The sequence below is a fragment of the Bos indicus genome, chromosome 4 (genome assembly GCF_029378745.1).
Source record: "Bos indicus isolate NIAB-ARS_2022 breed Sahiwal x Tharparkar chromosome 4, NIAB-ARS_B.indTharparkar_mat_pri_1.0, whole genome shotgun sequence".
NCBI classification, from domain to species: Eukaryota; Metazoa; Chordata; class Mammalia; order Artiodactyla; family Bovidae; genus Bos; species Bos indicus.
The window spans coordinates 5,056,678-5,080,215 of NC_091763.1; the positions used below are offsets into that span (position 1 = coordinate 5,056,678).

Consider the following 23,538-nt stretch of genomic DNA (forward strand, 5'->3'; position numbering starts at 1 on the left):
GCCTGGCATCCTCTCCCATCCCACCTGGCCTCCACTTCAGCCCCCGTGCTGTGAACCTGGGGCTGGCACTGCCGCCTCCAGCCTTGCTTTTCCATCTGATGTGTGCCCAGATGCTGCCCCTCTCACCTGACTCCTCGCCTGTTCTCCCAAGTCCTCAGGGTCCCTACTGGCTGCAGGATCATCTGGATCCTTGGCAGTGTTCTTACCAGGAATTTCTTCCTGCAGCCGCCAGGCCCCTCCTCCAGACAAAACAGACATGAAACCACCCTCTGCTCCCTTCCACTTTATCAGTGACCTTGCAAAAGTCATTTAGGCACTCCCCAAATATCTGTGGGATATCTGTGCATTTAGAACCCATCTGAGCATGGTTTCTTCAGCTGTAAAATGAGAACTGGAGATCATATCCTTTAGAATATGAGGATCAGATGAGGCAAAGTATATTTTTATTGTATTTATTTTCTGTTGCTATTGAAGCATAGTTGACTGATAATATCATGCTCCTTTCAGGTATACAGTATAGTGATTCATGCATGCATGCACTGAAGAAGAAAATGGCAACCCACTCCAGAATTCTTGCCTGGAGAATCCCAGGGACAGATGAGCCTGGTGGGCTGCTGGCTACGGAGTCGCACAGGCAAAGGGGGACACAGCAGGCCGGTGCCCCTCAAAACTGTGTCTCTACCCAGGAGGACTTGGTGAGGAGCTCTATCGCGATGATTCAAGGGCAAGGTTGCAGACCTAGAGTGTGTGCAGGGCATGCACTCCTTTAATCTGGCCTTCGGTGGTCTTTTGATGAGCTTCTCTGGTTTCCTTAATCTGGCCTCAGCTGGTCTTCTCTGGGGTGGAGAATGCCAGCATCTTCCATCTGTTGGGGAACTTGGTTTCATACAGAGCTCGACGATACTGTCCTGCGTCTCCCCTGATGCAGAGCCGGGACCTGCCCCAGCTGCATGTTGTTCATCGGCTGCTGCTCTGTGTCTCCATATCCCCTCGCTCCCTCCCTTCTCTGATTAGCAGCAGGCTGAATCTGCCCTTTGGAAATCAGGAACGGTCATGGAGGCTGGGGTCTGTTCCCTACAAACGAGAAGCAGGGGACACAGAAAAGATTCTGTGCTCAGGCCCTGTGGGGTCCTGCCTGTTGTCAGTTCCTCAAATCCACCTGCACCCCAGGCATTGCTCTTGGTGTGAAACTTTTTCATGTTCACTGCTGAAAATCTGCAGATGTTATTTCTGTGAAATAAAAACAGACTCATAAAGTTATGAACAAATTAATATGTATCAACTGTATATTTTTCTATCGGATGCTTTCGCCAAGTAATACAAATTTGCAGGTAAAACCATATGCCATTTTCATGTTAAGACAAGGGCCTCTGTTCTCAAGAGATGTTGATTTTTAATGTAAACAAGCTCTGAGAGGCTCAGGTTTGATTGGTTCGCGGTGAGAGGTAAACACATTTTAAACTTCCCAGGTGCTTCTGCAGGCAGCTAGAGACCCCTGAGCTCAGCCGTGTGTGTCTGGAGGTCAGGAGCGCCTGGAGGATTCTCGGGAGACAGGGTTTTGAGCTGTGTCTTCAAAGGAACAAAACCACCAGTCAGATGGTGAGGCAGAGCCATCAGTGATGTCCGTGCTTCTAGGATCGGAGATCTGAGACCCATCACCAACCGAGTGGGGGAGAGCAGAGAGGGGTCGGGACTGAGGGTTCGTGTGTTACTGAATCCAAGCTCGCTCTGCTCGCTCCACGACAGGCTGATGAATCTGAGAGACGAGATGATGAGGCCAGGAAGAGACTTTATTTGGAAAGCCAGCTGACTGAGAAGGTGGTAGGCTAGCGCCTCAGAATAACCATCTTATTAGGGTCTGGATGCCAGGTTTTTTTATAGAGAGAGAAAGAAGCAATGAGGAACTAAAGTCAAAAGGCAGAATAGAGAGGGAAAGGCAGTGGGGAAGTCAAGTGAAAGGGTCCTCAGTCTTGCACAGCATCTCCAAGGGAATGGCCAGCCTTTGGAAGGAGTGTGTTAATCCCACCTATTAGCAAGTAGGCAGGGACAACCATCTCTCCAGGAGTTGAACAAAGGCACTTTAGTTTACAGTCAAGCAGAGGGGCAGGGTCCTCCAGGCAAGGCATTGAGTATGATTATAATAATAAAAGCAATGGAAAGCAAGTCAAAGAAGCAGTTTCCAACATGAAATCAGAATTGGCTTCCTCCCTGCCACACTTGGAGAGCCCTGATTTTCAAGCTGTGGTTTGGATGTCCTGACAGCTGAAGGGGACAAGTCTGTGATAGCCTGAAGTCTACGGGTCCAGATGGACACACTCAGCTGGGCTTTGTTCGAAGGTGTTCAGGGCCCAATCAGATCTTTGATTTTTGCTTTTTTTCAAAAAGAGTCAGAAATTCATTTTGTTCACCTGAAACGTTCTAGTGTTTTCAGTGTTGGCCAACTTGCATGTGTACACACGTGCACTCGCGCACATGCACACTACAGCGTGCAGGATCTGTAGAATCCAGCACAGAAGCCTCTCTGGGCAGCTTTGTCATCATGCAGTCAGGGGTGCTGTGTGCAGAGCAAGGCAGGAAAGATGAAGGTCCCCATGGTCACACTCAGCGCATGTTTGTGGAACGAAGGGTGGCGTGGCAGGAGAGTGGGGTGAAAAAGAGACTGCATTTGTGTAGACCTCGGTGATGAAGCCTTGGTTGGGTGGTGGCAAGAGGTGAAATTGGGGATGGGAGGGCTGACTCAGGGTAGTGGGGACATCATTTATCTGGGGAATCCTGGAGCAGTGGACATTGCTTCTGTCTTTTTTGCTCCCATCTCAGTGTTAGGTGAATGACCAAATGCCTCCTTTTCGACAGCATTCTTTGAAGGAGTTCAAGGCAGTTCTCTCTCTCTCTTTTTTTTTTTTTTTAATTGAAATATAGTTGTGTTAGTTTCAGGTGTGAAAAGTGATTCAGTTATACATATATATATATATGTGTGTGTATATAATTTTTCCTTCCTGTTGTTGCTCAGTAGCTCAGTTGTGTCCAACTCTTTGTGACCCCATGGACTGCAGCATGCCAGGCTTCCCTGTCCCTTACCATCTCCCGGAGTTTGCTCAAACTCATGTCCATTGAGTTGATGATACCATCCAACCATCTCATCCTCTGTTTCTCCCTTCTCCTTCTGCCTCAATCTTTCCCAGCATCAGGGTCTTTTCCAGTGAGTTGGCTCTTTACATCAGGTGGCCAAAGTACTGGAGCTTCAACTTCAGCATCAGTCTTTCCAATGAATATTCAGGGTTGATTTCCTTTAGGATTAATTGGGTTGATCTCCTTGCTTATTACAACATATTGAGTAGAGTTCCCTGTGCTACACAGTATATCCTTGCTGTTTATCTGTTTTATATAGCCTATCTCCCTGCCTTCACTTTTTCATCTGTAAAACGCCCCAATATCTGGTCTTCCTGATAGTGGTTGAAGAATGCACTGGTTAAATTTTCAGGCTCTGAAGCCAAATTGTCTGTAATCTGAGAAAGATGTACCTGTACTTCATATCTATAAAACAGGAATGGTAGTCCCTCCCTGGAGTGTTATTGTGAATAATAAATGAATTAACTATACACAGTCCTTAGGCTAGAGCAATATATGTTTGCTACTTTATTTCTGTAAGTTTAAAGGGAAAAATATGCAATACATTAGAATAAAGCATAAAAATATGATGTAGGTCTAAGGTTTTTTCATTAGAAAAAAGAGAATTAATTTATACGTACTTGTCAGGTTAGAGGATGAGACCCAAGTGTCACTCCTAAGGTTTGTGTTAACCAGTGGCATGAATGGTGATGCTTTGAGGCCTCATCTGAACCCCACTTGCTGTTTTCCCCCATTTTAAGATTACCTCTTTCATTTTACAAGTAATATATAGAGCAGTGATACTATAGAAAACATTAGGAAATGCATAGGAGTGAGAATAGCACAACAAATGTCATGGTACCCGTCACCTGTATGTCATTGTTGCTAAATCTTTGCTCTGTCTTTCTAGACTGTTTTATGGTCTATTGCTATATGTTTATTTCTCTTATAAACAGTATTTCTCAAAACAGGGTTCTGAAGTTTGTTTTCCTAAAATGTCTGTATTTAACATTTTACAACATCAACTTATATGTTTAAAGTATTTTGCTTAACTTCTCCAGTTTTACCAGCACCATTTATTGAAAAGACTGTATTTTCTTCATTGATTATTCTTGCCTTTTTTGTTGTAGATTAACTGACCGTAGTTGTAGATTAACTGACCGTAGGTGTGTGGGTTCATTTCTGGGCTTTCTGTCCTGTACCACTGATCTAGAATTCTGTTTTTGTGCCAGTACCATATTGTTTTGTTTATTTATTTTTTTTAATTATATTTTATTTTTAAACTTTACAATATTGTATTAGTTTTGCCAAATATCGAAATGAATCTGCCATAGGTATACCTGTGTTCCCCATCCTGAACCCTCCTCCCTCCTCCCTCCCCTGTTTTGTTTATTGTAGCTTTGCAGTATAGCCTAAAGTCAGGAAGCCTGATTCCTCAAGCTCTTGTTTATCTTTCTCAAAATTGCTTTGGCTATTCATGGTCTTTTGCATCCCCAAACAAATTTTAAAATTTATTGTTCTAGTTCTGTGGAAAATGCCACTAGCAATTTGATAAGAATTGCATTAAATATGTAGATTGCCTGCATTGAATCTGTAGATAGTATAGTCATTTGGACAGTATTCTTTTTAATTGGAGGATAATTGCTTTGTGAGCTTCCCCAGGGGCTCAGCAGTAAAGAATCTGCTTGCAACACAGGAGACATGGGTTCAAACCCTGGATGAGGAAGATCTCCTGAAGGAGGGTCTGGCAACCCACTTCAGTATTCTTGCTGGGAAAATCTCATGGACAGAGGAGCCTGGCAGGCTACAGTCCATGGGGTCACAAAGAGTCGGACGTGACTGAAGTGACTGAGGATACACACACACAATTGCTTTACAATGTTCTGTTGGTTTCTGCTGCACAACATGAATCAGCCACAACTAATAGATATAGATATAGATACATGCCCTCCCTCTTGAGCCTCCCTCCAGCCTCTGCCCTATCCCACCCTCTAGTTGTCACAGAACCCCAGGATGGGCTCCCTGTGTTATATAGCAGTGTTCGTTCTTCTTAATAACCTAAAATGAAAAAAGAACATACGTACGTATGACTGAAACACTTGGCTGTACCTGAAGCACATTATAAACCAGCTACAGCCCAATGTAAAATAAAATTAAAAGTAAAGTATATTTAAGCAATACCAGTATAACATTGTTTTTATACTGTCATTTATTGAAATTCCCTCTTTTTGACCTGCGGTTAGAATATCTTATATTTGTTTGCCTTTGTAAATTGTACTGAGCATCTTTGAACCTCCCACAATGCATTCTTGTGGGAATGTTTCTTTAGGATAAATATCTAGAAATGGAATTCTGATGTCTGGTGCTTTGAGACAGAATGCCCCGGCACATTGCTGTGCAGAAGTTAATCACTGAGGGCTCACATAGCCTCTTCATGGCTCCTCCATCTGGAGTCTGGAGGAGGGCAGATGGGAGAAGAGCGAGGTGGTTGGGACAAGGCCCTGGGTGTTCATGGGAAGGACTGATGTTGAAGCTGAAACTCCAATACTTTGGCCACCTGATGCAAAGAACTGACTCATTGGAAAAGACCCTGATGCTGGGAAAGATTGAGGGCAGAAGGAGAAGGGGACGACAGAGGATGAGGGTGTTAAAACATCATCAAAGCCCCTGCCTCAAAACTGCCACCTCTGTCCACAGTGCCCGTGCCTGTGGGTGTCAGTCTGGTGGATTTTCTGGATAATTTCGTTCATCTTAACGTAGTCCCATCACATTCTCAGTATCACGGACTCATAGATTCCAGATCTTCAGCTAATCATGGATCCAGAGCTGGGTCAGCGATTTCAGCTAGAGTGACATAGACCAGCTGGGAAGCCCCCTTAATTAGCTGGAATTTGTGACCCACTCAATGGTTCAGAAAGGACTGGTCCAAACAGATTCTTCCACACCAACCCATCCCAAGAGGGGAACACGCTTTAGGCTGTTTCTTTCCAGGAATATGTACTTTCAAAATGAATTCTCCATAGGGAACAGACTGGTATCTGCCAAGGGGGAGGAGGAAGGGGGAAGGATGGAGTGGGTGGTCAGCACTAGCAGATATGTAAGCTTTTATGTGTAGAATGGATAACTATTGTGTAACACGGAACTATATTCAACATCCTGTTGAATAATGGAAAAGAAGACGAAAACGAATGCATTCCATGTATGACTGAGCCTCGCTTTGCTGGTACAGCTGAAATTAACACAGCACTGTAAACCAACTCTACTTCAATTATAAAAACGTGCTCTCCACTCTGCTTAGTTGTCCATTTTCTCTTAGTGTTGAAGAGTGGCAATATATTGATTTTTTTATTGAAGTATATTTGATTTACAATGTTTCAGGTGCCCAGCAAAGTGATTAAGTTATACATACACACATGTTTTCTTTTTCAGATTATTTTGGCTTTAGGTTATTACAAGATATTGAACACAGTTCCCTGTGCTCTACAGTAGGTCCTTGTTGTAATATACTGATTTTTAAAAGTTCCTGTGACCCAGAAGGCCCTAAATAATTGCAAGAATGAACGATGAGGGGGAAGGGTCCTTAGAAACTGCTGGCTGTCAACAGCTTTGTTGACTTCAGGTCGGAAGCTGCCACCTAACTCATCCTTCCTCTTGCCGCCTTTCCAGGAGGAAGATGAAGGCTCGCGCTCCCCCGCCTCCTGGGAAGCCTGCCACCCCCAACTTGCACAGTGGACAGAGATCTCCTCGCAGAGCATCCCCCGGGCCCCCACAGAACCAGCTCAGCAGAAAGCATTCGCTGGACGACGGGGTGGTGGCCATGACCGTCGTGCTGCCCAGCGGGCTGGAGAAGAGAAGTGTGGTCAACGGGAGGTGAGGGTCCGGCCAGGGCCAGTGGGGGGAGGTGCCACAGTGCAGTGTGCAAGGCCTCGGGGTGTAAATCTGGGCCTAGGAACAACCTGCAGGGTCTCACCCTCCCGGCTGGGTGCCAGCGAGCTCAGCACACTCACCCTGATCCTGGGAGCTGCACAGCTCACTCCTGTTGGAGGTGGGCTCAGAAAGGAGGGAGGTCTCAGGCCTACAAGCCGACTCCAGGTAGGTGACTGCCACCTGGGGCAGGGCCAGCCCCGCAGGCCCTGACATAGCACAGCTGGGGACAACCCCTGAGGGACCATCCTCAGATCCACTTACAGACTGACTGTCAGAGGTGTGACTGCAACCACTTAGCAACGTTCCAGATGAAAACAGTACAAGCTTACATGAAGGGATACAGCCGGACGCATGGAGTTGACATTGACGGGAATCAATTTCCAAACCCTCGATTTCCACCTGAATCCTTACTGAGAGCTGATCTGCCTGTCAAGGTGCCTGTAGCCAAGGTCACACCCACCACCCAAGCTAAATTAGGGTTATGGTTAGGGTTAGGGTTGGAGAAGGCAATGGCACCCCACTCCAGCACTCTTGCCTGGAAAATCCCATAGATGCAGGAGCCTGGTGGGCCGCAATCCACGGGGTCGCTAAGAGTCGGACAAGACTCAGCAACTTCACTTTCACTTTTCACTTTCATGCATTGGAGAAGGAAATGGCAACCCACTCCAGTGTTCTTGCCTGGAGAATCCCAGGGATGGGGGAGCCTTGTGGGCTGCTGTCTGTGGGGTCGCACAGAGTCGGACACAACTGAAGCGACTGAGCAATGCTAATAGAATTCTGATATGATGTTTGATATTTATCAAAATGGATCATAATCACATTGTTTAATCATTTTTGTACTACTGTTATTAGCTCAATCTGTAATTTAAAAATTTAACAAAGTCACAGGAAACAATTCTATCTAAATGTTTATACACTTTATTATGTAGAATATTATAGAGTGATCAATTATAAAGACATTCAAGCACAAAAATATTTTTGTATGATTCTGAAACAAGAGTGAATGGGACCTGCATTTCTAGGAGACCAAGGGAGGTAAGAAATTATGTAAAATATTTAAATCTTCAAAAATCGTTTTCTCGAGAATTTTAAAAATGGATAACGGATAACCACATCACTCTGGGTGTTTTTATTCTCATCGATACATTGAAAAGAGTGATATAACAGTTTTATGTTAAAATATTCTGATTCTACTTAAAATTGCATCCTTTGCAACTGCTTTAGTTTTATAAAGGAAATTTCAGGTAATGATTTACTGGAGCAAAGGGGTTCACAGGTTTTTAAAATTATTTTATGCACCGTGTACACAAAAATTTGAGGAACATTGCTCCTGGCCTTAATATTTTCCTAGGATACAACGTCTTTACCTCTAGGAGGTGATGCAAAACAGCTTTTCAAAGTGATACTATTGGGGAACACTAGGACATGCTCCTCTGCGGGGGCCTCCTTGTGGCTGCCTCCCAGCAGAGGGGCCCCGGAGCCAGAAGTTAAGACCCACATTGGATTCCTGTGGCCCAGCATCCATAGAAGGGAGGAGTTCCTGTGGGTAGGGTCATGCCAGAAATGCACAGGTTTCTGGAGTGTCTGTGTTTCTTCTTTTACAGAGTGACCTCTGTCCTAAGTGGACTTTTCTCACTGAAACTTGGGAAGCAGGCCATATTATCATAGGGTTAGGTGCATGTGAGCCAGGCTTCAGCAGTACATGAACCGTGAACTTTCAGATGTTCAAGTTGATTTTAGAAAAGGCAGAGGAAACAGAGATCAAGTTGCCAAGATCCGTTAGATTATAGAAAAAGCAAGAGAGTTCCAGAAAAACATCTATTTCTGCTTTATTGACTATGCCAAAGCCTTTGACTGTGTGGATCACAATAAACTGTGGAAAATTCTGAAAGAGATGGGAATACCAGACCACCTGACCTGCCTCTTGAGAAACCTATATGCAGGTCAGGAAGCAACAGTTAGAACTGGACATGGAACAACAGACTGGTTCCAAATAGGAAAAGGAGTACGTCAAGGCTGTATATTGTCACCCTGCTTATTTAACTTCTATGCAGAGTACATCATGAGAAACTCTGGGCTGGAGGAAGCACAAGCTGGAATCAAGATTGCCAGGAGAAATCTCAATAACCTCAGATATGCAGATAACACCACCCTTATGGCAGAAAGCAAAGAAGAGCTAAAGAGCCTCTTGATGAAAGTGAAAGAGGAGATTGAAAAAGCTGGTTTAAAGCTCAACATTCAGAAAACTAAGATCATGGTATCTGGTTCCATCACTTCATGGCAAATAGATGGGGAAACAGTAGAAACAGTGATAGACTTTCTTTTTTGGGGCTCCAAAATCACTGCAGGTGGTGACTGCAGCCATGAAATTAAAAGACACTTTCTCCTTGGAAGGAAAGTTATGACCAATCTAGGTACCATATTAAAAAGCAGAGACATTACTTTGCCAACAAAGATCCATCTAGTCAAGGCTATGGTTTTTCCAGTGGTCATGTATGGATGTGAGAGTTGAAGCATAGAAAGCTGAGTGCCAAAGAATTGATGCTTTTGAACTGTGGTGTTGGAGAAGACTCTTGTGAGTCTCTTGGGCTGCAAGGAGATACAATCCTAAAAGAAATCAGTCCTGAATATTCATTGGAAGGACTGATGTTGAAGATGAAACTTCAATACTTTGGCCACCTGATGCAAAAAACTGATTCATTTGAAAAGACCCTGATGCTGGGAAAGATTGAATGCGGGAGGAGAAGGGGATGACAGAGGATGAGATGGTTGGATGCCATCACCGACTCAATGGACATGAGTTTGAGTAAATTCTGGGAGTTGGTGATGGTCAGGGAGGCCTGGTATGCTGCAGTCCAGGGGGTCCCAAAGAGTCGGACACAACTGAGCAACTGAACTGAACTTAATTTTATCAATGAATGTATTACGGTTTACTCACTATTATTATATTAATATTTGGGCTCAATTTCTAGTTATGTTTTAGCAAATCACTGTATTGAAGTATGATTAACCTATAAAAGCTGCCACATTGAATGTGTACGAGTTAATGAGTTTGTGAATAAGTGTACATGTGTGAAACCATGACTTCCATCAGTCTAGTTACATTTTTTTTTTTTTAAAGAAAATGGACCCGCAGATCCTATCTTACATTACACACAGGTCTGGTTTTATAAATGCGCAAGGAGAGATAGAATATCTGCTTGAAAACTAAAAACATTATTTTGAAAAATGTTTTCAAACTGAACATATTCCTCCAGTTTTATCTTTAGTTTTCATTTTCTTCCAAAGTAGAAGTTATCACGGTGCCATTTTGCAATGCAGCTATGAGAGCAGGTTCAGCCATAGAGATTAAGTATTAAAATAGATTCCTCTTTTCAGAGTAGTAGATACTTATCCCTTCCCCAGGTTTCTTGCAGCAGCCTGTGGGCTCCTTGAGCAGCTTGTAACTTGCGGACGCGGCAGCTTCTTGCTGCAGGAATTGGTTTTATGTTTCCTGCTCTTTAATAATATAAGAGTGGGCCAAAGTCACATCCTGACCCTCGCTGAAACCAGATCACCTAGCTATTTATCAGTGTGATTTCTCTCTTCATTTTATCAGAGAACATGCCCACCTTTTTGCAGGATAAGCAAGTTATTTATAATTTACAGTTAGTACCTTAACCATACTATTTCCAAACATGGAAGATTTTCACAAGGAAAGCACATTAGTACATGAAGTCTGGTATATTCTGCATATGGCAGTGATTTTTCTTTGTCTTTTTTTAAAGTTTCCCTTGGATTTATTTTTTTTAATTTAAATTTATTTATTTTAATTAGAGGCTAATTTCTTTACAATATTGTATTGGTTTTGCCATACATCAACATGAATCCACCATGGGTTGGATTTAAAAGCAGAGGTCCCAGTCTGTTCTTAGGTGAGACATGGGAACGGGTGTTCTGGAACTTTCTTAAGGAAGATGCTCTGGTAGGTACTCTTTTAGGAAGGGTGCTGTCAGCACTGCTCAGGGTCCCTGCTAGGAGAATGCTGGTCCCATCACTCTAACCGGAGGACAAGTAGAGAGAAGGTCTTTGAAGGGACAGTGCCCTTAGGCAAAAAGGGTGTTTCATAAATGGTGTCAAGTGTTCACATGTCAGGGCTGCGTCATCCTGATGTGGTCAGTTAACTTCTGTCCAGTTGGCATGCATGCCCCAGGGGCCTGGGACAGGAGAAGGCAGCATTCTCTTCTCAGAGCACAGAAAACCTCTCTCGGTGCTCAGAGCTGCGATTCTGCTGCTGCAGGCTGTCAGACCCCTTTTGTAATAACCGAGTTTACAACTCGGCATGGATTTGCAGGTCCCAGGCCTTGTCAACAGCACAAGACCCCCGTGGAATAGGTATGGTCCTCAGTGCCTCTTCTGGAGAGAGCTCACCTGCTCCCAGGTGAAGGGGAAGGGGATCGAGCCAGCGCTGGTCTTCCCTCCTTGACTTGCCCGTCAAGGCGCAGGCCATGCCCCCCACAGAGAAAGGAAGGGAGCTGGCTTCTCTTCAGCACCAGGACATGAAGGGATGAAGCTGGGAAGGGCAGTTTTGGCACAGGGGACTCTGCCAGAGGAACATTTTCTATATAACAGGCTAACAGTCAGGTTTGGTTTAGTTTGATTTACATTTTTACTTAAAGAATACGCTTTTTTAAAAAGACTTTATTTTTCAGAGCAGTTTTAAGTTCACAGCAAAATTGGGAGGAAGGCAGTGATATTTCTCACACACCCCTGTATATACCCGACTTCCCCCGCCGTCACATCTCTCACCAGAATGGCACATCTCTTCTATCTGATGAACCAGCACACACACACATCATTTCCCCTGAAGTCCACAGTTTACACCAGGGTTCACGCTCCATGCTGTACATTCTGTGGGTCTGGACAAATGTATCATGATGTGTCCACAATTACAGTATGATACGGAGTACCTTCATTGCCTTAAAAATCCTCCTGGAGAAAGTTCCTGGGATGTAAACCCTTATGTGACATTAATGGGAGGTGAATCTTATTGAATATATAATACATTTGATTATCCTGGTCCTAATTCACAATTTTTAGTGACTACCTCCCAAATGTTTCTGCCTTATTAAGTCATTGCTTGTTTGAGCTAAATCTAAGAGAAGTTAAAAAAAAGCGCAATCTTTCTGTTGATGCAGAATGTCCTTAAGAGTTTCCAATTACTACTAAGTTTCTTTATGAGAATCTTTCCTACAAGAAAATACCCTGGGGGGCTGATCATAAACTCTCAACTCCATGCTTACCCTGTGAAAAGGTGGGGATATTCTTTACTGAACCCATGATTTAATCTTTCACAGAAGATGCTGTTACTGTTTTAGACTTGGTGCTAAACCAATCATCCTAGGAGATAGTCTCCTTTTGTAGGAGACTGAACAGACTGGGATCCAAACAGACTGAAAAAATGAAAATGACCGTTTATTCATTATTGAACTCTTAGCTTCATGAAACACTGGGAAGAGGACATCCCAGCAAACAGAAGGAAATAAATAGCATTTGCAAAAGGACTAGTTTGTGTAAGAAGGGGAAAGTTTAGTGTTGCTGGAACCTGGATTGAGAAGGGAAGATGAGTGGACCTGGACTCAAGGGCCAGCCAGGTTCCAGGAGTCTCCTGGCCTGGCCATCCTGTGGCTCCACGTGCCACTAACACATGTGCCACTGGGAGCACACAGTTCCACTCCAGTGCTGGGCAGGTCAAGAGAAAGCTGGTGCATCAGAGCATAAATGTAACTTACATGTAGGAAACAATAGTTTGTGCGTTAAAGGTAGCATGCAAACTTCACAAGTATTTTTTTAAAGAAGTATAGCCAGTTAACAATGTGGTGACAGTTTCAGGTGGGCAGTAAAGGGACTCAGTCATACATATACATGTATCCATTCTCCCCCAGATCACATGCCCTTTAAAAAACAAACACTGACAGGGAACTTTAAAGATTTCTGGGCTGTGTCCCAGGGCCCCAAGTGGGCTGGTTGAGCCAACTACTGAGTGAGAAACAGAAAGCAGCCTGCCCCCATGTGACCTGGACTCAGGAAGCTTTAGATTCTCACGGCACGTGACCTCCAAGAGAGAGGTTAGTGACATTGAGGTTGCGGTTAAGAAAAACACAAGTTTTCATGATTGGAACCCAACCAGAATGCACCCCTAGTTGCTGGGTGCTGTGGTGCCCTCTTCCTTCCTAGAGTCTTCTCCAGGAGCACCAGAGACCCTGAAAGTCCTGGCTAGCCGTTTGGAGCTTGGGGACTTTAAATGCCAGTTGACAGCCACTTTCACGGTGCACAACAGCCACCCCATTTTCTGAGGACACTGTCCAGAAAAGTGTGGGGTAGAAAGTGGTAACTCAGATCACGCTTTACATGAGCCTGGGGAGGAATCACCTGAGTGGGAGGCCCTCCAGGAAACAAGAGAGGAACTGATGCTTTTGGACCCGTGTGCTCGTGTTCACCCCTGTACTGTGTATCCAGCTCCTTAAATGCGACCCAGATAAGTCTGCATTAGGCTGCCATGTCTGTCCGAGAGCCACAGGAAGAGGCCTGCAGGCCAGAGGGATCTCCCACGTCTGAGCGCCTCTCGCACCCCAAACCTCCCCACTTTCCTGCAAAAACCCTCTGGCCTGGCCTGAGTCCCAGCCCTCGGAAGCAACGCTGTGACCCTTGGCTGGTCCAGTTGAGTCAGTAATGGGCCCTGTGCTCCCAATTTCAGCACATGCCATGGACAGGGTGTGATGGTGCTGAATCTTATTATTGTGGTCTTTCTTTTTTTTTTTTTTTTTGCTTCCCCCTTCACCAAATTGAATGATAAATTTGAGGAAACAGATCTCCAGCACATAAAATTTTCTGCTTGGGAATCCCTCCCCTCCCCTCCCCCACAGGCGTTTTGTTGAGAATTGCTTCCACCCTAAAGTGTTCACAACACCCCTGCAGCTTCGTCATCAAGGATGACAGAAGAGCAAGAGCAGCTGGGTGGGTCCTGACCCACTGATCAGGACCAGGATCAGTAGAGGAGAGCCAGTCCACTGGTAGAGATGGGGGCACCCAACTCTTTATCCAGACAGAACCGAATACTACACCACTCTCCTGCTAGCACATGCCAGGATACATCCCAGATTCTGCTAGTACTAGAAGAGTTCATTCTGTGATGGAAAAGCCCCAGAGAGGGTCTGCACCCTTTCAGGTCAAATTCGATCTTTCAAACATGTTACCAATTAGTGGATTCGAAGAACAGAAGGTTACATTAGTCACTTTGGTATTCTTTGTGGTTTATCATCTAAGATTAATTCAACCTTTTGTTTGAGAATTTGCCCATATTGGTTTATTTGGTGGCGTAGACCATGGATGTGGGCTTTCCTGGTGACTTGGATGGTAAAGAATCAGCCTGCAGTGCTGGAGACCTGGGTTCGATCCCTGGGTCAGGAAGATGCCCTGAAGAAGGGAATGGCTACCTAATCCAGTATTCTTGCCTGAAGAATTCCATGGACAGAGAAGCCTGGCAGGCTACAGGCCATGGGTTGCAAAGAGTCGGACTCGACTGAGCAACTAAGCACGGCATCACGGCCGACTGTGGGTGTAGCTTAGAGAGGTGGAGTGACAGTCGGCATCTTATGGGACCAGGGTGCCAACCCCGCCTCCACGTCCCTCATGGAAGCCAGGGGAGAGTGATCCCCAGCCGCCAGGATGACGAGAATGAGAGGGAGCAGTGCCATCTGCAGAGAATATGGCAACAATAATAGGTCATTATTATAGCATCCTTAGAACTCTCTTTTCTATGCTGACTTTTCAGTGGAAGTCTCTTTTTCATGGACTTCAGTGTCTTGAAGTCTTTGGTGATGTCGCTTCCTGTTTTGATGTATTAAGCTTATGAGAAAATGATGATTTTTTTTTTTCCGAGGCTAAGGGAATCCCAGCGCACACTCATCATTAGCCAGCATGCCCACCTTCATGGCCCTTGTGAGGGTCCGTGCTGCCCTGGCCCCACCAAGTGCCCTTTCAGAGTCCTGGGAGCCAGGGGCACTGAGTCTCCTAGGTGTGACTCCAGGGTCTCCTGGCTAGAACATAGGCTGTCACCTAACTACCTCCTGGATAGTAGCTGGGAGTAAGTGTTGTCATGGAGATGGCTGTTAGATGTTTCGTGTCAGCAAGAACATTATTGATATTTTTGGTGAGTGAATGGGAAATGGGGTGCCTTGAAGCTTTGCCTGTGGTGTCAGCGTTCAGCGCCATAGCCCTCATGGTGCGTGCCGACCAGATGGTGGCCAGCCTGTGCCTTCACAGGTGTACGCGAGTCCCCAGTCTGCACACCCTGTGTGCCAGACGCCTGGAAAGCTCCACTATGACCTGAAATAATTGCTATGCCAATTCCTGGTTAAGAAATAGATCAGAAGACAAGACCTACACTTTTGTCAGGGGATTATGCCCCACTGCTCAGGAAATGTGTAGGAAAAGAGAGGTCAGCTTGAAATATAAAAGCATTCTGCCAGCTTAATATGAATGATGGAAATGAAATTTTCCATTCTTTGGGACAATCCACTCTTTTTTAGCTCCCTTAGTAAATAATGATCTGTGGTAGGAGACATAAAAGTTTTTGACATTTCAATAACGTAATTTTCATTTTCTTTGTCTTTAAAAAGCATAGTTTCTAGCTATAAAGAAAGCCATTGTCGCCTTCAACTTAAAATTTTGCTGTTTAAGATACACTATATTTGCAAAGAATGAAAATTTTATATCTTGTGCCCAGAAGTTAATATTATCTGTGCTGATCTTACAGGATTGAGGTCAACATACTCATGAGCTTGCCTAGAAATGCAACTATTTTCCCAGCTGTTCTTATTTTGATGGTGTTTTCAGTACTGTGGTTTCTTAGTGTTGAATGTATTAAGATATCTCTGTAGAGTCATGAATGAGGAAATAACCAGCGGCTGTTTTCTTTCTTCATAAGGATGACCAGTTTGCTCCTCTACCCGCTGGTGCATTAGTCCTGACCTCTCTCAACCAGCAGAAGGGAGAGTGCAAACATTCCCCCTGACCATGGTTTGTTTCTCTCTTCCAGCCATGCGATGATGGACCTACTGGTTGAACTTTGCCTTCAGAACCACCTGAATCCCTCCAACCATGCCCTGGAGATCCGGTCTTCAGAAACCCAACAGCCTTTGAATTTTAAGCCAAATACTTTAGTTGGGACCTTGAATGTGCACACCGTATTTCTGAAAGAAAAAGTTCCTGAAGCGAAAGTTAAGCCTGTTCCCCCTAAGGTGCCTGAGGTCAGTAGCACGGGAGTCCGTGTGTCATATAAGGATGTGTGCAGTTCCCTGGGAGCCAGGGTACTGCAGGTGTAGCGGAGGGGGCCACTGGGGTCTCTCCTGTCTAAATTACACATGCCATGGTTGAGGTTTCCACTTTCATGGTAGGCAAAGTTAGGCCCTAAACTGAGTTTTAGGAGACCTAAGTTCACAGCTTTGAATAATGCGCATTGTGTAACACTGCTCCTTTAGATGTCAAAAAAAGGACCCACTCTAGAGCAGAGTCATGCATCAATGCTTTCTGCAAAGATGGAAAGCTTTCTTTCCATCTTTTAATCAGGGGCTTTCTGCAAAGATAGAAATGGTCTATAACTCTGCTCCCTGTAAGCCAACAGCCCCCGATTACACATAGCTGCTGAGCATATGAAATGCAGCCAGTGTGATCGAAAAACTGAACTTTGCATTTCTTAAATTTAATTGAAATAACACAAATAGCCAATGACTACCCTACTGGACTAGTCCTAAAAGTTCCAGTAGAGTTCTGGAGGCCTTCCTGTCCATGGCAGAGATTGGAATATGTGGAAGATTCCAAGATCTTCTCTGAGAAATGAAATAGAAGGGGATTCCCATTTGAAAAATTGATGTTAGAAATACTTACTCCTTGTCCTTGGAGAATATTTTATGCATAGGTTTCAGGCTTTTGCATATTGATTAAAAATAACTTCATCTGCTTACGGTACTTTTTAATAAGGCTTTTATCCTTTATCTCCAATGAAAAGCAATGCTATTTCATTCTTTTAGATTATTAAACTATCTCCTAAATTTCCTTATTTTTAAACACGATACTTTGGCTAACAGGTCATGTCCTCTGCTGCTGCTGCTGCTGCTGCTAAGTCACTTCAGTTGTGTCTGACTCTGTGCTACCCCATAGACGGCAGCCCACCAGGCTCTCCCGTCCCTGGGATTCTCCAGGCAAGAACACTGGAGTGGGTTGCCATTTCCTTCTCCAATGCATGAAAGTGAAAAGTGAAAGTGAAGTCGCTCAGTCGTGTCCGACTCCTAGCAACCCCATGGACTGCAGCATACCAGGCTCCTCCGTCCATGGGATTTTCCAGGCAAGAGCACTGGAGTGGGGTGCCATTGCCTTCTCCGATGTCCTCTAGGTTTAGATAATTAATAACTTTTAATTGGTGCCATATCTAGGTGGCTCAGTGGCAAAGAATCTACCTGCCAATGCAGGAGACACAGGAGACTCAGACTCAATCCTTGGGTGGGGAAGATCCCCCAGAGAAGGAAATGGCAACCCGCTCCAGTGTTCTTGCCTGGAAAATTCCACTGACAGAGGAGCCTGGTGGGCTACAGTCCATGGGGTTGCAGAGTTGGACACAATTGAGCAGGTACGCACACACACGCTTCTTCTGAGTTTCCCCTAATTCTTCAATTAAAATCAATGTCCAAGGAAATTCCTTTTATATTCTGTGGCTTTTCTTACCTTCCTGAACCCTAGCTGCAAATTCCAGGGGCAGGTGAGCCCGGGGTTATATAGGAGTTCAAGTTGAGAAGCATGGAAAAGATTCATGGTTCCATCTTTCCTTCTAAAATTCGTTAAACCCTGGCCTCGGATTGGAAGGGAGTGTGCGACCTATGTCATTCAGTCTGTACTCTTCAGGATCTTAGAACAATGTGGTGACCAGTAAAGACCAAACAGAAGCTGACTGCATGAACCTCAGCCTACTACAGCTTTCGATGGGCCACTCGATCTGTAGACGTTTACGATCAGCTTTAATCAAATTGATTTTTTTCTTTCTGATTATAATATCTATCAATATTATTATATGCCTATTATATTTACATGTCTCTATTTTTCTAGCTTAAATATATGTGTACAGTGCATATTTATGAAAATTGATTTATATATTAACATAATATATATGAATATATTTATGTGAGTATTTTAGCTTCTTAAATGAAAACTTGATATTGCAACCCCATAGACTGTAACACTCCAGGTTTCTCTGTCCATGGAATTCTCCAGGCAAGAATACTAGAGTGGGTAGGTATTCCTTTCTCCAGAGGATCTTCCCAACCCAGGGGTCAAACCCAGGTCTCCTGCATTGTAGGCAGATTCTTTACCATCTGAGCCTATATATTTGTCTAGCTTAAATGTATGTGTGTACTCTCTATATATGAATATTAATTCATGTATCAACGTGATACTAGATATGAATATATTTATCTGGGCATTTTAGCTTCTTTAACAAAAATTTGATGTTTTGTGATGTTTCTTTCCTTATCTTGGATTGTTCACCATAGATCCAAAGTATTTCCCTCTAGAGAATATATTAGTGCCTTGTGCTCAGGTCTGTTTAGAATCCTTGAAAGACAACGTATGTGTTAGATTCCAAATTGGGGTCCTCGCTGCTGACCATTTCCCCCTCTCACTAAGTTTGTTCATTAGAAAAGAGACGGGAAGGTCAATTTATTGTTCTAGACATTTACCGTTCCCTATTCAATCTGCTGTTTCCCCCCACAACCAGTGACTTTTGGAAGAACTTGGTCCAAAGGACATATTGCCCTGCTCCATTGTAGTGTAAACAGAGCTGTGGGAAGATGTGCTTATGGAATTCTGCCTGCTGTGTTTTCCAGAAAACGGTGCGCCTAGTGGTGAATTACCTGCGCACGCAGAAGGCGGTGGTGCGTGTGAGCCCCGAGGTGCCCCTGCAGAGCATCCTCCCGGTCATCTGCGCCAAGTGTGAGGTCAGCCCAGAGCACGTGGTACTCCTCAGGGACAATGTGGCTGGTGAGGAGCTGGAGCTTTCCAAGTCCCTGAACGAGCTGGGGATAAAGGAGTTGTATGCCTGGGACAACAAGAGAGGTGAGGCCACCTTGGGTCTTTGATGCGGTGCCACTGACTCTGCCTGTGTGCCCTCACGCAGAGCGATGGGGACGCACGTTTGCAGGCATCTCCAATTGTGTCCAAACCAGAGCGGGAGTGGGTGGGAAGTAAAATACACAGATTGTAATTATACCTCTTCCCCCAAGTAGTGCGTGCTCAGTCGCTTTGGTCGTGTCTGACTCTTTGCGACCCTATGGCCTGTGGCTCAGAAGGCTCCTCTGTCCATGGGATTCTCCAGGAGTGGCTTCTGGAGTAGCTTCTCCAGTATTCTTCCTTCTCCATTTCCTCCAGTAGTGAGCATACCCATTACCGCTTGTCTCCTGTGAGCTTCCATGAAATATGTAAAGGGGAAAAATGAGAACACTAGGGATTTTGCTCTGAAAGAACTTCTCAGAAACCACAGGAGGTGAACCACCTTCTCCTGGACTTCCTTTTCAGTTGTCATTAAGTACTCCCAGGTCTCAAACATAGCTCGTGGTCGAGACCAGTCGCAAAATTCCTTCTCACTCACTCACTCAGTCACTTCAGGCGTGTCCAACTCTGCAACCCCATGGACTGTAGCCCTTCAGGCTCCTCTGTCCGTGGAATTTTCCAGGCAAAAATATTGGAGTGGGTAGCCGTTCCCTTCTCTAGTGGATCCTCCCAACCCAGGGATCAAACCCAGATCTCCTATATTGTAAGCAGGTTCTTTACCATCTGAGCCACCAGGGAAGCCCATCTTGGGAGATGTAGAACGTAATACCTGGGAAAAGCATATAAAACCAATCTCTGCATTAAGGAGTGGGCCCAGTGAGACTGTGGTCTTCTGGGAACGTGTGTGAGGCAGCAAGAGGGGAAACTCCCCCAATTCCCAAGCTCCCTCTTCCGATACCCACGTGGGACAGGACACACTGCTGTACCAGGAGAAATAGCTGCCCCGGCCCCAAATCTCCCTCTTCTCTGCCTTGGGCACCCTCCCAGGGACCCTCGCCCTACGACCCTGGCAGCCTTCCCAGAAAATAAAGGAGCATCACCTGGCTTTGGGGGTGTGCTGCTCCTGGGGCCAACATCTCGTTCGTCTACACCATAGTGTGTCCTGTGGGCTGTGAAATATTTGATTAGCATCCCTGCCATATGCTTCCCTCCCATCCTCCTGGCAGTCAGGTATCTGAGTAGAGAAGAGAATATTCCTCTCCATGAGGAGCCCTTTCCTTTGCTCCTCTGGGGTTTCACCACCTCCCAGCCAGCAGCTGCCTGGGGAAGGGTGAAGGCCGCAGGCAGGAGATGTGTCCCAGGCAAGGCCTGCTCTGCCCTGGAAATCCTAGTGGTGGCAACTGGAGAAAACAGAGGCTTTGCTGCCACCTGCTTCCAGGATGGTGTTTAACAGCCAGACAGTGGCAGGATTCTAGGGGATCAAGGTCAGTGATGTGGGCCTGCCTGAAAAGGCCTGCTTTGCATTTGGCCTTTTCCTTTGGGGCACGGATAGCTGCAGGCCTTGTCAAGTGCTGCTGTGGGTTGAGAAGCCTGCCTTCACTCTCTGTTGCCTGCCTTTTCCAGTTCTTCTGACCAAAACGAAATCGGAGCCTTCCCTGAGCTGTCGAGGTACCGTCAGCCCAGTGCTGCCCTGCCAGGCTGCACCTTGCATGGCTCTGGGCTAGGACAATGATGCATGGAGTGACTTGAGGGGAGGCAGGGTGGCACTCTGGGGGCGTCTGGCCAGACTGAACTGGGGCTGTGACTTGGTTTCTTGACTCCCTGGTTGGCTAAGAGAGCAATGTCCCCTGCGTGAGGATTTGCTGTGTGGTTCTGATTGGTGAGAAAAGAAGGATGTCATTGTAGAAAACGGGCACTTTATGAACACAGAATTTGTGTGCAGAGCAGAAGCGGTCCATGCACGAGAGGCACTGTACTCTTCTTACCTGTTCTTGCCTGCCTTCAGGGTCCATCCTGCCCACTGCAGAAACTGGGGCGGTGTGGATAGTGAAATCTGACCTTTTCTGTCGTAGACAAATATGGACGTGATTAGTCCAGATTTTCCATTCATTTCTTATAAATTGTATATACTTTATATATTATATTTATTATAAATAGATATGTATTATATTTAATAATACATATATACATATGCATGAACATATGTACATAGATATGTATGCACACACATATATTGAGATTTATATAAACCTTTTGGACTATACATACACATACTCTAAGAGGCTCATTAAAATTATGAGTGTTCATATTTTACAGAAATTTCTGTCCACGTTTGTTAAAGTGTTTAACAGTAGACTTCACTTCTGTAAAAAAAAAATATAATGCAAAAAGTCCCGCAGCTTTGGTCTGGAACCACAGTCCGAGTGTCAGTGACAGTGCTGTGGCCTCAGCCACACCTCGTATTCCTCATCCGTTACCTCCTCCATCATACCCTGCAGATTACTGCTACGAATAGAGGGACTCTCTCTTAAGAAACACCATAGGTGTCCCTCCAAAGAAGACATATGGATGGCCAATGGGCACGTGACAAGATGCTCCGCAGCAGTAATTATGAGAGAGATGCAAATCAAAACTGATCAGAATGGCCATAGGTTAAAAGTCTACAAATAATAAGTAAATAAATAATAAATGCTGGAGAAGATGTGGAGAGAAAGGAGCCCTCCTGCCCTCCTGCACTGTTGGAGGGAATGTATTGGATTGGCCAAAAAGTCGTTTGGGTTTTTTTCTATAACATCTTATGGAAAAATTGAAATGAACTTTTTGGCCAACCCAGTAAATTGGTGCAATCACTATGGAGAACAGTCTGTAGGTTCCTTGAAGAACTAAAAACATTGCCATATGATCCTACAGTCCCACTCCTGGAACTATATCTGGAAAAGACAAAACTCTTAATTCAAAAAGATGCTTGCATCCCAGGGTTTATAGGAGCACTATTTACAGTAGCCAAGACGTGGAAACAACCCCGAGGTTCATTAGCCTTTGAGTGGATAAAGAAGGTATGGTAACAATGGAATATTACTCAGCCATAACAAGAATGAAATAATGCCATTTGCAGCAACATGGGTGAACCTGGAGATTGTCTTACTCAGTGAAGTGAGGGAGATAAAGAAAAACATATGATGTTGCTTATATGTGAAACCTAAAACAATATGATAAAAATGAACTTATTTACAAAGCACAAATAGCCTCACAAACATAGAACATAAACTTACAGTTACCAAAGAGGAAAGTGGGGGAGGGATAAATTAGGAGTTTAGGGTTAACATATACACACTGCTGTATATAAAATAACAGCAAGGACATACTGGATAGCACAGGGAAGTATACTCAATATTTATAATAACCTATAATGGAAAACAATCTGAAAAGAGTGTGTATATATACATGTTTCTCTCTGAAGTCACTTAGTCGTGTCTGACTCTTTGCGACCCCATGGACTGTAGCCTACCAGGCTCCTCTGTCCATGGAATTTTCCAGGCAAGAGTACTGGAGTGGATTGCCATTTCCTTCTCCAGGGGATCTTCTCAACCCAGGGATCGAACCCAGGTCTCCCACATTGTAGACAGACTCTTTACCATCTGAGCCACCAGGGAAGTGCCTATAGATACATATGTATATGTATAACTGAATCACTTTGCTTTACAGTTGAAACTAACACAATATTGTAAATCAACTATAGTCCAATTTAAAAAAAAAAAGCAGCACCATGAATAGATAGTTGTTTTGAACAGAAAGCTCATATATATGAAGGCTTTATCAGTTCTGAGTGATTTGATGTTGGTATACCATCTAGCTGCAAGCGTGGAAAAGCTGGATCAGAGCTATCACGACTGTTCTTTTTTGACCCTGTACCCAGCGTCCTGTGATGAGGATGGGCGCTTACAAACGTGTCGTTTTCATGCAGCACAGACCTGGTTCCCCTTGCTGACGGCTGTTCTGTTTCCACACCCGGAAGAGTGGATGTTTCAGATGAGCCAGTCCTCAGGGGTCCCTGCTGCATGCTCCATCCCTTTGCATCCCTCAGCTCACCTGTATCACCGTCTAAGTCATTCTGATGTTTCCAAACATTATGTGCTTTGAGGATGAAGTATGTCCTCCCCCTACTTATATTCATATTTAAGTCTTAGTCAATGAGAATACGTCAAAATAAAATAAATTCCACACTCAAATTGTTATACATTTAGAGCGATGGGTTCAGGCTTGTAAATGAGTATTTTCTCCAGGCCTGACTGGGTACCACGTGGAGCTTTGGCTGGTGGGAACACTGTCAGGGGAGCCAGGTGCTCCCGCTCTGTTCTCCATATCATCCTTCCCCCAGTGCCTGCCAGTCGCACACCCCACCGGAGGCCCCGTCGGTCCAGATGC

At 44.8% G+C, this 23,538-nt stretch overlaps 1 protein-coding gene across 5 annotated transcripts in view; it reads left to right on the forward strand.

Annotated features, from left to right (window-relative positions):
- Positions 1 to 23,538, forward strand: part of COBL (cordon-bleu WH2 repeat protein) — a 305,873-nt gene that overhangs the window by 99,180 nt on the left and 183,155 nt on the right. For 3 of the 5 annotated variants that reach the window (XM_070787412.1, XM_070787415.1, XM_070787413.1), the window contains exons 2-5: positions 6,775 to 6,978; positions 16,115 to 16,325; positions 18,951 to 19,179; positions 20,737 to 20,781. In XM_070787412.1, the coding sequence (XP_070643513.1) occupies positions 6,775 to 6,978; positions 16,115 to 16,325; positions 18,951 to 19,179; positions 20,737 to 20,781 (689 nt within the window). The remainder of the gene's footprint in view (positions 1 to 6,774; positions 6,979 to 16,114; positions 16,326 to 18,950; positions 19,180 to 20,736; positions 20,782 to 23,538) is intronic. The other 2 variants (XM_070787414.1, XM_070787417.1) reach the window with 1 other exon arrangement.